We start from the raw sequence: 18,060 nt of genomic DNA, 5'->3' as shown, positions 1-18,060 counted from the left end.
TAAATCGAGTGTGATCGCTATTCCCCGAAAAGTTAGCCTAAGAAATACAAGTCCAGCCTGCTATACTGGCAGTGTGTATTTGTTTTTGAGAAATCTCAAACTGTTTTTGTGAGAATTAACCCTCTCAGGGAAACGAACTCTTACCACCAGCTGTCCCCTGGGAGAGGCTGTGTGATGACACCTGCGTCTGGCTGTTTGGGAGGAGACAGACAGGGTGCTGGGGTAACTGACAGCCTTGGACGGAGAAGCGTAAAATAGCAGTGGCTACTCCCCCCACCATGCCACCGACACTAATCCAAGCAATTCTGAAGGAACTCCTAACCCTAGAAAATAACACCTTGGTAACTTGATTTGGGAACATTGGTGGTTTAGTGATAGAATTCTCGCCTTCTATGCGGGAGACATGGGCTCAATTCCCTGTCAATGCACCTTGTACACAGCCACCACCTGTCTTTCAGTGGGGGCTTGTGTGTTGCTGTGATGCTGAACAGGTTTCAGCCGAGTTTCCAGGCTAAGATGGACTGGGAAGAAAGGCCTGGCTATCTACTTCTGAAAACCAGCCAATGGAAACCCTGTGGATCACAACAGTCCGATCCACAACCGATCAAGGGAATGGTGCAGGACTGGGTGTGATTGGTTCAGTTGTGCATGGGGTTGCCACGAGTCAGGGCTGATTCCACAGCAGCTAATAACAACAACATTGGGGAGCACAGTAAGCCTGTGCTCAGCACGTAATAGGCACTTATTTAAATAAATGTGTTGAAAGGCCCCTGGGTGACCCAAACAGCTTATGCTTGTCTGCTAAATCTAAAGGTTGGCAGTTTGAACCCACCCAGTGGCACTGTGGAAGAAAGGCCTGGCGATCTGCTTCCCTAAAGATTATGGACAGTTTTACTCTGTAACACATGGGATCACCATGAGTTTTGGTTGAATGTGTTGAATGAATGAATGAACTTTGTAATAACGTTCTGAAAAGGTAGGTAGCATATTCAAAAGATTGGGATATCTCAATGCTAGGGATAATAAATAACATAACCATGTTTCTTAACAAAAATAACTCAACAAAAGTAACTCTCAAGTAAGTGAAGGTACCAAAAGTAGTTATGCGTGCTTGTATGAATCTATAACAGAGCCTGTTATTCTTAATATTCCCTTAACCTTGGAGCTATTTCGGGCAGAATAGGGAGTATTAGAATATGCACATTTCTTAAAGTAACATCTTGCTTTTTTAAAGTAAGAATATGAGTATTTTCGTTGCCTGGGAAATCAATCATTGTAAAGCAAGCAATTGCTAATCTTTGCAGACACTGGCCATGGACGCCTTGTTCCACAAGTTGGGTGCTTGAAATCTTTTGACCTTGTAATACTTTCTGAAAATTTAAAGCCTAGTAGATATGAAAAGCTGTATTATGAATTTCCCAAGAACTGAACAAATGTTATCTCACAGAATGGGGAAATTTTGGTAGTGTTTGTACTACTTGCTGATACATTTTCATATTGTGCTGACATTAATCATTCTCAACTAGGCTTTAACCGTGTTTTTAGCTCCTAACATCCGAAGCTCCTCCTCACTAACATTCCCAAGTAGGAGACAAAGGACACGTCTGAAAGCTTCTCGCAGGGGAAGTGGTATGTAGTGGCTCAGCGTTGGCCTTGAAGTCAGATGCCTACGTGGAGCCCTGCTCTCCCATCTACCCGCCGTGATACCTTGAGCACATAATTCTTTTGGGCTTCCTTGTTTATCTTTTCTACTGGCAAAAACTACAACACTGGCAAAACACCCGCCAAACCCTCAAAAACCCAAACCAGTTGGCTTTGAGTCGATCCTGACTCATGGTGAACCCACGTATGCAGAATAGAACTGTTCCATAGAGTTTTCAAGGCTGTGACCTTTCGGAAGCAGATCCCCAGGCCTTTCGTCCGAGGCACCACTGGGTGGGTTGGAACTGCCAAGCTTAACTGATTGTGCCACCCAGGGACTCCTTCTACTGGCAAAATGAGAATAATATCTGCGTCATAAAATAAAAAAAAAAAACCAAACACATTTCCGTCAAGTCGATTTTGACTCATAGTGACCCTATAGGCCAGAGTAGAACTGCCCCACAGGGTTTCCAAGACTGTAAGTCGTTATGGAAACAGGCTGCCGCATCTTTTTCCCTCGAAGTGGTTGGTGGGTTCAAACTGCCAACCTTTTGGTTAGCAGCCAAGCACTTAACCACTGCACCACCAGGACTCTGTACGGCTATTGTAAGGATTAAATGTGATTATATATGCAAAACGCTTTGAACAGTGCCTGGTACAGAGTAAGTACTCTAATGTTTCTGAAATAGTAAAAATTTAAGTCAAAATGGATGAAATGTTTATAAATCTCTAAAACCAAGCATTTTGCAAATATGCTGTTAACTAAGGGATAAATTCCTGGAAAACTGGCCTTTGTGTATTTCTTCCATAAAAATTATTAAATTCAGAAAACAAATGTTATGCTAGATAATGAATCTATGATTCCCAAGGTGCTGTTGTAATACAGGCAATTAATTACACACAAAATATCCCAGTGCTTAAATATTTTTGTCTACTCTACTGAGTAGTCAGCCTGGGTATGGGGTATTCATCTGTATTTGGTGTCAGTATGCCAAAAGGTTCTTCACTTTTAATGAGTTTTGATTCCAACTATTAGTGAAAACTAAAGCACTTAGTTGCCAGGTAAAACTGGGATAATTTCTATCTTCATGTTTGTGTGCCAAATAATCCAGCTAAACATTTAATTTAGTCGAAATGTTTATTGACTGTTACATTCATATCATAAATACTATATTCACGAAGGGGGAAAAGTGCAAGCCACTTAGACTGGTATACTTTAAAGCTTGCATCTACTGACAAATAGTGATGGCAAATGAACAGGGCTCTGCGATCAGTTTCAGCATCACACGAGGCAGGAATGGCCTAAATGGTAACCTCCAGCATTGGGCGCTCCAAGGATCGGCACATTTCCGTTAACAGCCTCATTTTCCCCCACTCCTCAGAGAAAGAAGGCAGCCAGTCTTGCTGATGACATCGGCTGACATCACTCGTTACGGACGATTGGAGAGCTTGGTCCGCCGAGCTCACCTCATCCGTGGTCGGCCTGCATTAACCTCTCAGTTCCCTGCTCCTGCCACGGGAGTTGCCCTAATATGGTCAGACTCCGGAGGAGCCCAGGAGCGCTTGCCTTTCTCCTGCGAATGAGGAGGTTGGAACAAATCTTTAGAGTCAAACAATCTCAAGGAAAGTAAATCGGGATTTGGTTGCTTCTGAGCCAGTCGAAAGTCAGCTGCAGCAGAAGCCCCTGCCTTGGGTTATCATTTAATAAAACCAAGCGAATCCAATGTCCCCGGGAGGCTTTCTGCTAGCCCTCTTTTCTGCTCCCCCCTCACTTTACGCAACCCTTGCTCGCCCCCCTCGGCCCTGGTCCCCTTTTATGAGCGGGAGACGCCCGAGGAGTCGGGGTGGGCTGCCTTGGGACCTTGGCTCGCGTGTGTTGCTGCGCCTTCGGTCCTAGCAGCCTGGGGTGATGCTGCTGCAAGGCGTGTCTGGGCTGTGCTCATGTGATGAGGCGAGGGAAAAACAAGGGGAGGGGAGGAGGCAAAGAGGTGGCTTTTTTTTTTTTTTCTTTTAAGGAGTTTGCCGCGAGCGCGTCTCCATTCGCAGTCGGGGCGCGTTGGAGGAGGCCGACTGGAGAGGAAGGCGCGCGTGTGACCTCGCGGAGCGCACGTCTCCTTGCTAGTCCCTGCGATTCGGAGGAGGCGTAACCAGGCGGCTGGTCGCGGGAGAAGCGGCGAGAAGCCATGGGCGCCGGCAGCTCCAGCGAGCAGCGGAGCCCGGAACAGCCGGAGGCAGGGAGCGCGCCGCTGGCCGAGCCCGAGCCCGAGCCCAGTGGTGGCGGCCCCTTGGCGGAGACGGCGTCCGGCGCGCTGGAGGACCCCGATGACGCCGCAGCGGATCCCGCCACAAAGGTACTGGTGCGCGGGCCACCTGCCCGGGGGTTGGGGCTGGGGCTCCCTGTGATTTCCGCCTGCTAGAACTTCAAGGCCCCGCTAGCCCCTCTGCAAACTCGGGAGTACCGACCCCTCTTTCTAGGCTTTTCTAGGGCTTGTGCGCCCGGGCGGGACAAGAACCGCGGCGAGGGCGGCAGGGGGCTTGCATCTTGGTCTGGGTTTCCAGGGGTGGCGACTGCGCCATCCGCAGTCATAAAATCCGCTCCTGCCCACCGCCAAGCCTTCTGCACACTCTTCCGGTGGGAGCGACCCAGACCGTCTGCGTGGGGGCGAGTCAGTGGACTCCCCCACCCTTTCTCAGGGATGCGGAAAGTGAGCGGTGGGCTGGGACCACACTCAGATCGCTTGCCACGCCCTGCCCTTGATACCAGCTGTTCCTGGAGCGACCAGGTTGGTACCCAGTCCTCCTGCGGCAGCTGCTAGAGCAGACACCGCCTTCCTGATGCAGACAGAGCGTGTGGTGTGGCTCGCGCGCAGCCAAAACAAAACAAAAAAAATCCCGGGCAGACGCCGCATATACAAAAGGAATGACAGGTTTCGCAAACAAGTCAGCGTCCACCCTTTGGTTCAGTTCGTTGTCTTTGGACTCAGTTGGATAAACAGATACTGGCGTAGTTGTTAGAAGTTCTCGAAGGATGTGGTCAGAGGCGTAAGCAAGCATTCCTTGTACTCTTTTCTATGGAGGTGGTGCTGAACCTCACCTAGGCTAGAAATACTGCATTTTATAGTTCTAAATCTTCAAGGCTGAATAGTTACCCGATTCTGGGCCACTACAGCCGCCAAGACTGTGACTTGGCGTGATCGTTGTATTTTATGTCTGTTTTCCAGCATGTGTGTTTATGATACAGGGCGTCACCCCACCCGCTTTGTGACATGCCCATAGGAAGATGTGGATAACCATACTTACTACTTGAGAAACCCTTAGCGTCTGACTGAAGGGTAGAATGTACTTAAGGACGGTTAAGAATAATCTCTGGAGGTATAAACGTTTCCAATGTGAAATAGATACACACACACACACACACACACACACACACACACACACTGAAATTTAGATAAATGTCTCAGAACTGTGACTTCATTGCCTTGACCTCTTTAGTTCTCTGGTCTAGCTTGGGCTGAGAGACTGCTCTAGTAACATAGTTTACCTCCAGTCTTTAACTCATAACTTACTACTTGTAACGTCCTTGGCCCTAGAGCTGTAGATATTGTGTGCTAACTGTGCCTAAGCTTCTGGCCTAATGAATGTACTATCCTTTTGAGGGCTAATATTTTAGTATTAGTGTACATCATTTTTTGATGCCAGCTATTATCAAGATGGCTGCATAACCAGTGTTTAAACTCCTGTGATGGAAGCAATTTTAAGGTTCAATTTTAAAACTTGGAATTGGGGAACATTTTTTTTTCTTTGGCTTTTACTCCCCATTCGGATCTTCTTACTAACTGTTCACACTAGAATATGGTACTCATTCCCCTTCCCAGTAAACTTGAATTCTTTTGTTTTAAAACATACCTTCCGTTCTCTTCTCTTTGTCCTTTTTCCATAGCCTTATCTTTCTTCCTCTCTCCTAGTCATCGCCATCTTGAAAGAGCCAGAGTCCCGCCTCTAGAAAATTATTTAAGTGACGCCCGGAATATCATTTTACTGGTTGGCATGCTGCCCAGTTATCAATTTGGAGACAAATCAATACGCTTGCATGTATCCTTGAAAATGTGCCGTTTTTCATTTAACCAGCAAAATTTATGATTCAGGTTTTGAAGACCTAAGTTTTTTCAGAAGGGCTCTCCAATTAATAATGACTCAGCAGGTCACTTTTACCTCTCCTCTTGGCCATTTAAGCTCCGATTCCTGACCTCTGAATAGTCCCATCTGCCATTCTCAGCTCGCGAGGCACCATGGGTCCTTCTCCCTGGCAGTTTCCACATTTATGGGTTTCGTGACTTCACTACTAAGTCTTCTCCCAGGCTGTTCTGGCTGCTCTGCAGGGGCGGGGACCATATCTGTTTTGGCTCACACCAGGTGTCCCCATGTGTAACATGCTGTCTTGCATATAGTAGGCTCTCAATAAATATTTGTGGAAAGAAGGAAGGGATACTGTGGGCTCTCTGGTTTTGATTGGAGACTATCAAGCTGGGGCAGACCCATCTACTTTTTTTACAATTTAACCCCACGACCTTCTTGTTATCATTATGGGTCTCAAGTATGAGATAGTGACTAAGTCAGTTTGTTTGGTTATTAATTACATGGGTTTTTTTGGGAAAAAATCAGGTTTGTGGACTTTGGTTTCTATTTTTGTAGCAGTCCTGTGGCTTGTTTGCATTGCAGTTTTGAATTGCCTTTAATCTCAAATAGACAAATATATCAAGTTCAAGTAGCTCAAACAGGATTACTTCATACCTTGAATTAGTTAGGAATTACATCTTGAGCTTTCTGATTGGGTCTATGGACATTTGGGGGAAGTTTAGGCTAATAAATCAATTTTCCCCCTGGGTGGAATGCTGATCATATTTTTTTTTTCCTATCTGAGTGATATGCATGCTGCCTGTTTAGCAATTAAGTTTACTTTCCTTTTTTTCCCCTGCTAATTTCAGTTATCAGATAACTCACTGAGTGTCTGCATCTCAGAAGAACACTTATTGTATTATCACTCCTAGTAGGTCAAATGGAGAGTTAAACAAGCTTCTGGTTACTTAAGTTTAAGATTTAGATGCACCAAGGCAAAAGTCTTGGTATTATCTGTGGTATATTTAAATAAAATGGAAAAAGTCTATCTTCCAAGCATTTTTTTACAATCTTCATATGTAAACTTTTGGAGAAAAATTGCTTGATCCATTATTTACTAGGTTTACTTTTGAGATTTGGCCATTTTGGCTACTTCAGGGGCAGGAAGATTAGCCTTCCTAAACACAGGTGGTAAATAAAGCCTGGTGTTTTTCCTTAGTCATCTGTGTTTTTCAAATTTGCCTTTGAAAGAGTGTTTTCAGGTGGCAGCATATGGTAGGGTGACCAATGACAAATTGACCTCAGTGTCTCTGGTGAATCTTTGCTTTCTGGAACTAAGCTCCAGACTGTCTAGACTGGTGGCTCAATCATAATCCTTCTGAATGAAACTTTCTGTGTTTTCTGCTGCCATCAATGACTTCAGAGCTAGAAATGGAACAGTCAGTGGTCAGTTGCAGCGATGTGGCGGATGGGAGGGATAGGAACTCTTGTCAGCCTTCAAACCGTGGTTTCATTTGGTTGCAAGAGCTGTGAATCACCAGAACAGGTACTCTAATAGGAGAATCCATTGTCTGATTCTAGATTTAAGTATGTCTCTGCCTTTTGTGCATTAAAACAGACAATTGAGTTGTCCAGATGGGTTTCCTAATTCCTTCCCTCTATTTGCTTGAAGGTGACCTTAAAGTGACGATGTCCTCTAGTTTTACACTAAAAGGGCCAGAGTTTAAGGTGATTAGGAGATAATTATATGTTTGTTAATGTCGTTGTTAGGTGTCTTAGATTCGATTTTCAACTCTATGTGACAGGGTAGAATGGCCCTATGGGGTTTTCTAGGCTGTAATCGTTACGGGAGCAGATCGCCAAGTCTTCCTCCCTCAGAGCTGCTGGGTGGGTTGGAATCGCTGACGTTTCAGTTAGGGCTCCTTTTGTTTGTTAATAGAGGCATGTTTTTATGTGGCTACCTGTATTCCTGTTGATTTTCCTCCATTACAAAAGATGCTGCTTTCTGATTAGAACAGGCACCAAAAATTGGAAGTGTGCGTGTGAATGGTCATCTAGGACATCCGGGAGGATTGGACGGCTTCTCTTTAATCCAGTACAACCTTTTAGTCTACGAGATGTGGAGAAAGGCACACTGGTGGTGCATTGGTTAAGCACTTGGCTGCTAACCGAAATGTCTTCGATTGGAACCCACCAGCTGCTCTGAGGGAGAAAGATGTGACAGTTGGCTTCCGTAGAGATTTAAAAAACAAAACCCGTTGCCATCCAGTTGATTCCGACTCATAGTGACCCTATAGGGCAGAGTAGAACTGCCCCATAAGGTTTCCAAGGCTGTACTCTTTACAGGAAGGAGCCCTGGTGGCTCAGTGGTTAAAGTGCTCGGCTGCTGACCGCAAAGGTGGTGGTTCGAAACCATTAGTCGCTTCGCTGGAGAAAGATGTGGCAGTTGGTTTCTGTAAAGATTTACAGCCCTGGAAACCCTATGGGGCAGTTCTACTCTGTCCTGTAGGGTTGCTATGAGTCAGCATTGACTTGATGGCAACGGATTAGGTTTGTGAGACCAGTGGAGACTTCCACTTGAACTCTGCCCCTGTTTGAGGAAGAAGACTCAGATGTGTGTCCTTGAGTTCACCTTGGATTAACTCATCTCTATGCTTTTATGGCTTTAAACTGCGGTTACGGTTACAAAGATTGTTCTAGTTTGGTGTCTGTCTTAGTTATCTACTGCTGCTATAACAGAAATACCACAAGTAGATGGCTTTAACAAAGAGAAGTTTATTTCTTCACAGTAAAGTAGGCTAAAAGTCCAAATTCAGGGTATCAGCTCCAAGGGAAGGCTTTCTCTCCCTGTCGGCCTTCTCATTAGTCTTCCCCCAGACTAGGAGCTTCTTTGAGCAGGGACCCCAGGTCCAAAGGACGTGCTCTGCTCCCAGCACTGCTTTTTTGGTATGAGGTCCCCCTGTCTCTCAGCTCCCTTCTCTCTTTTAAATCTCAAGAGATTGCCTCAAGACACAATCCAGTCTTGTAGACTGAGTCCTGCCTCACTAACACAACTGCCACCCATCCTCCCTCATTAACATCATAGAGGCAGGATTTACGACATATAGGAAAATCACACAGTACCAGGAATCATGGTCCAGCCAAACTGACACACATTTTTGGGGGGACATAATTCAATCCATGAAAGTATCCTATAGGATAATAATAATATGGAAATCAAATGTTTTGCTTTAAAAGGTACTGTGAAATGGTTTCCTTTTTTTCTTCATCAGCTTTAATGCATGTTCAGTGCTTGTATAATACCAGTGAAAGTAAACGCAAGCTACATGGTGCTTGTCCTTGGCCTTCATAATTCCACATGCTGTAGTCATTCATGAAGTGAGAAATTATAACTTATAGCCCTCAGCGTTCTGAGAAAAATACAATAAATGCTTTTTATCTCTTGAAAAAATAAACTAGATATCCTTGAACTCAGTTCTTAGTGTGCTTATAACCTAAAAAATAAAGGAAGAAATAAAAATTTAGAATAAATTAATTTCATTTTAAAAGCATATAGTAGAAAAATATGAAAAAACCTGGGTGAAGAGAGAAATACTATATCTTATAAATTTGTATGCTGATTGTCAATAGGTTCTTTAAATATTTTTGATTACATTTATTGTTGTTGTTGTTAGGTGCTGTTGAGTCAATTTCTACTCATTGGGACCCCATGAGACAGAGTAGAACTGCCCCATAGGGTTTTCTAGGCTGTAATCTTTATAGAAGCAGATAGCCAGATCTTTCTCCCTCGGAGCCACTGGGTGAGTTTGAACCGCCAGCCTTTCTGTTAGGGACAAGGGCTTAACCATTTGCACCAGCAGGACTCCTTAATTAAAGTTATTAGACTTATCTATTTAGATTTTGAGCCATTTTCCTGCAAATTACCACCATACTAGAGAATGTAAGGGTAGTTTTTGTGGGCAGGATGTCGAGATTTCATCTCACGTACTTTGGACATGTTTTCAGGAGGGACCAGTCCCTCGAGAAGGGCATCATGCTTGGTAAAGTAGAGGGTCAGCAAAAAAAGAGAAAGACCTTCAAGGAGATGGATTGACACAGTGGCTGCAACAATGGGCTCAAGCATTAACAGCGATTGTGAGGCTGGCACAGGACTGGGCAGTGTTTCATTCTGTTGTACATAGGGTTGCCATGAGTTGGTACCACTTCGACAGCACCTAACAACAACAACAATAGCAATTTTTTGGCTATAATCATTCCTTTTTTTCCAACTCGTTGTTGTTAGGTGTCCTCAAGTCACTAGACATCTAATAAAAGGTTTGAGTGAAGATATAGTGATCTGTAGTAAATCTCAATTAAATATACCTTCCTATTATCATAAATATTTGAGTCTTCTTGTTTGAAAATGACTGTACATCTGACATCATCAGTTTTGAATCATAAAAGCTTTACAGAGATGATCAAAAGCATTTGCTTACTCTTATTAAAGGATTTTTATTCAAAGCCATTGTGTAACAGGATGCATTTAATTTTTATCTTTTACAGAATATTACTGGTCGAGAACCTTGATTTGTAGAGCAGGGTAAAAAATGAATGTCTCCCTCCCCCAATCCCAGGGTACTCACCGTTGACACTAGTTTTAAAAACCAGTGTCGGTGGTTTCTTGCATATGCTTTCAAAAACTTCATGCGTGTACAAGCATATTAGAATAGCCTCATCTTTTCTTCTCAACAAATAAGAGCATATCACAGATATTCTGCAATTTTAGGTTTTGGATATCTTTTCATATCAGGACATAAAGATCTACCTCCATTCTTGGTAATAGTGCATAAACTTTTATTTTATGGGTGGCAGTACCATAACAAGGAACCCTGGTGGTGCAGTGGTTAAACGTTTGGCTGCCAACCCAAAGGCCGGCAGTTTGAACCCACCAGCCACTGCTCAGAGGAAAGATGTGGCCTTCTGCTTCTGTAAAGATTTCAGCCTTGGGAAGTTCTGCTCTGTCCAGTAGGGTCTCTATGAGTAGGAATTGACTCAGTGGCAACGTGTTTAGTTTTTGGGAGTACCATAACTGATTTAACCAACCCCCTGTGTTTATATTTAAATTTCCCCATCCTTTTGCTATAATTAAATGATGCAGAGAACTGCCTAGTTCAGATATCTTTGTATGTGTGCAAGTGTATCTCTAGGATAAATTTCTGGAAGGGCAATTGCTGGATCAAAGGATTTTTATGCATTTTAAATTTCGACAGCACTTGCCAAATTTACTTTCCAAAGAGGTACTCCCACTTGGCATTCCCACTTCATGGAGACCAACGCTGGCTTCCCCATGCCTTTGCTTTGGTGGATATCAGATTTTCTAATATTTGCCAATCCTTCTAGGTGAAGAATGGTGCCTCAATTTCCTTGACGTGTTTTTAATTATGAGGTTGAGCACCTTCTCATGTTTATTGACCATATGCTTTCCTTCTGTGTGAGCCGCCTGATCATGAACTGGACTCGCTTTCAGAGCAGGAAAGGCTAGGGCCTGTTTTACTATTAATCACTTTGAAAAAGACTTCTCCCCCAGAAATTACACAAAGTAAGGAAAAAGCAAGTTCAAAAGCAAAAAAGCAGCAGAGGTAGAGGAGATCTGCTATTATTTGTTCCTTTTCCTTCCCAGATTAGTAAACTGCCTTTCATTTTATTTGTTTGGACAATGACCTACTTCTTTAGCTATCAATTTTTAAATTCTCTTCCGGGAACAATCTAAAATCTTCTGGTTGCCAGAAATTTCTTCATTCTTCTGATCCGTAAAATGTTGGGCTCAAGGATGGGGACAGCAGAAGTCCACTCCCCTGGGAGCACAGCAGGCCGAACCCCACCCCCGACCCCACCAACAGCTTGGCCCTGCGAACTGGAATAAATGTGCTTTCCCAGAAAAAAAAGTTCTAAGCCTGAAAACTACAGGTTCTTTCCCTGTTAGGCTTCTCTGAGTACAAATACTCTTTCAAGTTCAAAGGTTTTTGTCTTCCGTACTGTTTCTCGGTAATGTTTTAAAATAAGGGAAAACCCTGCTGTTTCATTCTGCCAGCCTTAATTCCAATTTTAGTGAAACATCAATGTTATGTTTGATTTGTAAATGAGATAAGCCAAAATTTAAGAAGGGGAGGTTCCTACAGCCCACTGGCTGATCTTCTGTTCGGCATAGGCAGATGTTGCAAATTGGAGGAGGAGTGAGATTAAATTTTCTCTGGTTCCCAAACCTGGTGGTGCAATGGAGTCACCTAGGGAGCTTTTTAGAAACCCTGGTGGTGTAGCGTTTAACAGCTGCGGCTGCTAACCAAAGGGTAGGCAGTTCGAATCCACCAGGTGCTCCTTAGAAACACTATGGGGCAGTTCTACCCTGTCCTATAGGATTACTATGAGTTGGAATTGACTCGACGGCAACGGGTAGGGAGCTTTTTAAAGACCCCCTCCCCCCCCGGCGTCCTGGTCCTACTTTTATTGAATCAGAATCCCAGGTAATCCCAGGGTCTGAGATTCTGCAGTCTTAAAATGCTCAGCAGGTATTCTGAGTTGCCCAGTGTGGGCACCTTGCTTTAGAGAAGGGGTGGGCTGGGTGTGTACAGGTATGAGCTGAGGGAGGATCAGGGAGAGACCTAGGTAACAGTGTGCAAAGATGCACTGAGGTTCAAGCTTGTGTGGCTGGGAGGGATAGTTTTAGATGATGTTGGAAAAGTAGTTATTCCCCTCTAAATATCTTGTTATTGGGTGCTGTCAAGTCAGTTTTGACACATGGTGACCTTATGTGACAGAGTAGAACTACCCCATAGGGTTTTCTAGGCTGTAATCTTTACAGAAGCAGATTGTCCGGTCTTTCTCCCTCAGAGCTGCTGGGTGGGTTTGTACTGCCAAACTTTGGGCTAGCAGCTGAGGACTTAACCGTTCACACCGCCAGGAAGCCTTGTTATTAAGGTAGGCCAGGGTTATTGCTATTTTGGGGACAGGGGTTTTCAAACTATGCTCCAGGAGGGGCAGGTTTTACAAACATGTCTTTGGAGGCCATTGTACCGCCATGGTTCCCTCCAACCATCTTAAAGAGAAGATAAAGGAAAATGTTTTTCCTACTTAATTCCATTCCTTTATTCTATGATACTGGAAATGGGTGCCTCTAGTAGAGATTTTTCTAAATAGCCTGTGCCATTCAGAGTGTATATATATTGAATGAAATGCTGTTATCTTACTGAGCATGAAGAAGCTACTGATCGGGGTTCACTTTTTTGTTTCCACCTGATTACCTCTTAAAACTCTTCCCTCATATATCAGTTTAAAACTTCCCTTGTGCTGGGTGTGGAGAGAGTAGCTGAGGCCTTGTTGTTGTTGTTGTTAGCTGCTGTTGAGTCGATTCCGACTCCGAGCGACCCCACCCCATGTACAACAGAATGAAACATTTCCTGGTGCTGCACCATCCTCACAATTGCTGTTGTGCTTGAACCCATTTGTCCTAGGATGGCTTCTCTAGAGAAACAAAACCAGTAAATATAAATATATATATACAGAGAAAGGTTAATATCAAGGAAATGGCTCACATGGTTGTAGAGGCTGAAACGTCCCAAGTCCGTGTGTCAGATGGAGATTTCTCCTGATTTATGTAGCCGCAGGAGCTGGCGAACCCAAGATTGGCAAGTCAGACAGCAGGACCCTTGCTCACAGGCTGTGAAGATCGACAGATCCCAAGATCAGCAGGCAAGATGGCAGGTAAGCTGCTAGCTCAAGAACTAGAGGTCACACGAACAGGAGCCAGCTGCAGGATTTTGTGCAAACAAAAGCCGATGAACCTTGCCAGAAAATCCACTTATATTCGATGCAGGCCACACCCCCAAGGAAACTCTCTTTCAACTGATTGGCTACTCAGCAGCAGATCCCATTGTGAAGGTCATCACCTTATATCAGATCTTATCATGGAAGTGATCATATCATCATACGACTGTCAAACTACATCATAATTGCCAAACCACTGAGAATCATAGCCCAGCCAAGATGATACACAACCTCAAGAATCACACCATTGTTGCAGACACTGTGTCAGTCCCTCTCATTGAAGGTCTTCCTCTTTTTCACTGACCCTCTACTTTACAAAGCGTGATATCCTTCTCCAGGTACTGATCCCTCCTGATAACATGTCCAAAGTATTTGAGATGAAGTCTTGCCATCCTTGCTTCTAAGGAGCATTCTGGCTGTACTTCTTGCAAGACAGATTTGGTCATTCTTTTGGCAGTTCATATTATTTGCCAATACCATATTTCAAAAGCATCAGTTCTTCTTCCGTCTTGTTTATTCATTGTCCAGCTTTCCCATGCGTATGAGGTGATAGAAAACATCATGTCCTTAAAGTGACATCTTTCCTTTGTGTTGTATCAATGATATAATTCAATAATTTACACATTCTGTTGGATCACCTTTCTTTGGAATGGGCACAAATATGGATCTCTTCCAGTTAGTTGGCCAGGTAGCTGTCGTCCAAATTTCTTGGCATAGAAATTTTAAAGAAATCTTTCCAAATTTCTTGGAAAGGAAATCTTAAATCTTACCCAAGTCATTGAAGATCAGAATAAGATTCTGGCTTTCTGAGCACTTATGTGCTATTCACTCTTGATTGCATAGATACTTCTTTACTGGCTTCTGTGCTTTAGGAACTATGCTAGGAACTGGGGATCCAAAGAAGAGAGACTCCAGAGGTGCAGTTTGAAAAATGTTTAAGTTGTCCTTTTCATGTATTTAGATCTTTAATTCACTAGGAACTGGTTGTTTTAAGTCTAGAGGTAGAAATTAGAAATTGGAATTTGTCTTCCATACAGGTTACCCATTGCCCCAGTACCATTGATAAATAGTCCCTGTTTATAGACTTCATTTTAATTTTAAAGATTTCCTACTGTGTTTATTTGTACAATAAACTACAAGCATTAGGGCAGTGGCTAAAAATCTAGTCAATTATAATAGCAAACCCATGGTTTAAAATTCTTTTACATTCAATGTCTCAGGCGTTACTTTGGCTTCTCATGGCTATGGTGAGTTCTTACATATATACACACACACATGTGTACATAGATAAATATATGTATATATGTACATAAAAAACCAAAACCAAACCTGTTGGCTGTCGAGTCGATTCTGACTCATAGCAACCCTATAGGACAGAGTAGAACTGCCGCGTAGGGTTTCCAAGGAGCACCTGGTGGACTTGAACTGCCAACCTTTTGGTTAGCAAGTGCTTTAATCACTACACCACCGTGGTTTCCATATGTATATATCTCAGAGTGGAAAGCCCACGTTGTCTTCTAAACTTAATGTTTTCATAGCATTTAATAACATAATACATTAAAAATAATAGTGATCCTTGAAAACATTATGTTCAGTAAAATAAGCCAGGCACAAAAGGACTATCCACTTACGTGAAATAGCTAGAACAGGCAAATTCATAGAGATGGAAAGTAGATTAGTGTTGGAGGAAGGAAAGAATGGGGAGTTATTGCTGAATGGACAGAGAGTTTCCATTTGGGGTGAGAAAAAGTTTTGGAAATAATAGTGGTGATGGTTGCACAATATTGTGAATATAATTAATGCCACTGAAACGTACACTTAAAAATGGTGAAAATGGCAAATTTTATATTATATGTATCTCACCACAATAAAAAAAAAAGCCAAATATTTCCTAACCACTTAACATATGAAAGGCACTGGTCTAGATGCTTAAAAAAACAAAACATAAACAAAAGCAGACCTGTTGCCATTGAGTCGATTCTGACTCATGCCAACTGCATGTGTTACACAGTACTGCTCCATAGGATTTTCTTGACTGTAATCTGATGGAAGCAAATCACCAGGCCTTTCTTCTGCAGCGCCACCACTGGGTGGGTTCGAACCATCAACTTTTAGGTTAGTAGTGGAGCACAAACTGTTTGTGCCACCCAGGCACCGTGGTCTAGATGCTAGAGAGAAAAAAATAAAAGGGCATAGTACTGCCCTTGAGAACCTTCTAATCTAGGTGGAGTGATAAGGGCTCTCTAGATGAAATATTCAATAATAAAGATTTAAATAAATTTGACAATAGAAGAATTACAGCAAAATCTGCGAAAGCCGGAACCTGTGTAAGGCGAAAACCTGTCAGAGAAGGTAAACTCAAATATTTTTCACTAAAATGAGCGATAGAAAAGTGGTAAGACTGAACACTATCAAAGGCGGGGAACTTTCGAGACCTGGAAAAACAAGGCAGTCCTGTCGAGTTCCAGCTCTCACAGGTTTCACTGTACTATCAGTTGGGGCATGACTACTCGATGAATTGCCCAGAAAACTGCTGTATAAAGAGAAGAACATTTTTGAAAGTGTTTTAGGCAAATAAAAGGCCGTTAGTCAGGAGGCAGGGAAGTTACAAACATATTAAGGAGCTGAATGTTTGTAAGGGAATAACGGAAAGAGGAGATCAATAAAGATGTAGATGTAGCCAGTCAGCGTCTAAGAGCTACATGGACAATCGAGCCACCAAAGGCTGCTTAGCCAGAGAGTGACATGAATGAAGGCAGGATGCAGAAGCACCACGGAGTGGATAATGGCTTCCTGGAAGACTGTCTTGTACAGGGCATAAGAAGACATGCATGGGAGAGTGGTGGAAAGTGAGATTGGAAAGGGGAGGTTGTCTAGGCAAACATTTTCAAAATACGGTGATGTGTTGGGTATTAGCAGAGAGCAGTGGGATTTGGTGCTGGGTGTAGGGTTTGGCATGGAGCAGTCAAAAATAACAGATTTCAGGATTTGGAAATAGAGAGTACCACAGTTTCTCCAATAGTCAACCAAGAACATGAAAATCTTAATGTTGGTTTCAGTTACCTATTGCTATGTAACAAGCAAACAACCAGTTTACGCACAGGGTATCTTTAGAAGGAGAAAACCATTTGATAGTAGCAACTTGAGACTTTTAAAGGAAAGAAAAAGGTTTGCCGTAGACACTGTAGGTAACAATAGAGGGCATCCATGAGATGAACAACATTTCTCTGTTGGGGGTCTATTGAAGGCAGTGGGGGCTCAGTGATAGAATTCTCACCTTCCGTGCAAGTGACGTGGATTCAGTTCCTAGCCAGTGTGCCTCATGTGCAGCCACCACCCTTCTGTCAGTGGAGACTTGAGTGTTGCTATGATGCTGAACAGGTTTCAGCAGAGCTTCCAGACTAAGACAGATTAAGAAGAAAGGCCTGGTGATCTACTTCCAGATATCAGCCCGTGAAACCCCTGTAAGATCACAACGGTCTGAACTGCAGCTGATCATGGCGATGGTGTAGGATCTGGCAGTGTTCCGTTGTGCGTGTGGTCCCCATGAGCTGGGGCCCGAATCAATGGCAACTAATAATGTCTGTGCTAGAGGAGACACCCCAGACTTGTAGAGTGTCGGGCATGAGAGACACAGTGTAGGGTCAGGCATCATAGAATAAGAGATAGTAACACTGAAGGGGCAGCTGTGGAGAAGGTGGGTGGAGGCAAAAGTGAATGTGAAGAGAGAAGACTAGATAAAACAGATGCCACCGTTAGCAGATCACTACTTCAAAAGGATATCTTGCAACAGTGACTATTCTACCCAAGCACATCCAGGTCCATCTAAAAATGAAAGAGCCTGATGGTAGACTTGCTTTCCTTCCATTTGTAGGCAAAGAAACTAGGCTGCTTGGGAAACGCTTATCTGCACCTCCAAAGAAGGCATTTCTTGTTTGCAATTTTTCCCATCTTCCATGTCTGCCTTTGGTCAGTAGTTCAGAGGACAATTCATGGTTTGTTATTTTTCTTTGTGACTGAGCATTTGGTTTCTTATTGAATTGAACCATTACAGTCTCTGGTTTTTGCCTACCATAATGATCAATTTTCTGTTGTCACCCCCTGATGTTGTTATTAGTGCCGTCAAGTCAATTCATGTGGCAGAGTAGAACTGCCTCATAAGGTTTTCTGGGCTGTAATCACATGCTTTCCTGCGTTCTTGATAGTTTTTCGACTCTATAAAGTATATATTGTTATGATACATACAATTATTAATGTATTTCATGGTTCGTCACATTGAAACCCTCAGTGAGATGGATTGACACAATAGTTGTAACAATGGACTCAAACATATCATCGGTCATGAAGATGGTGCAGGACTGGGCAACCTTTAGTTCTGTTTTACATAAGGTGGCCATGAGTAGGAGCATACTCAGGACTGGGCAGCTTTTAGTTCTGTTACACAGAAGGTGGCCATGAGTAGGAGCATACTCAGGACTGGGCAGCGTTTAGTTCTGTTACACA

General features: G+C 43.3%; 1 protein-coding gene across 1 annotated transcript in view; it reads left to right on the top strand.

Annotated features, from left to right (window-relative positions):
* Positions 1-3,824: 3,824 nt before the first annotated feature.
* AKAP12 (A-kinase anchoring protein 12) overlaps positions 3,825-18,060 on the top strand; it is a 124,419-nt gene continuing 110,183 nt past the window's right edge. The window contains exon 1 of the mRNA XM_004368960.2: positions 3,825-3,992. Coding sequence (XP_004369017.1) covers positions 3,825-3,992 — 168 coding nt within the window. The remainder of the gene's footprint in view (positions 3,993-18,060) is intronic.

Source organism: Trichechus manatus, unplaced genomic scaffold (genome assembly GCF_000243295.1).
Source record: "Trichechus manatus latirostris isolate Lorelei unplaced genomic scaffold, TriManLat1.0 scaffold00002, whole genome shotgun sequence".
Lineage (NCBI taxonomy): Eukaryota > Metazoa > Chordata > Mammalia > Sirenia > Trichechidae > Trichechus > Trichechus manatus.
This window is presented reverse-complemented; position numbering and strand designations above follow the sequence as displayed.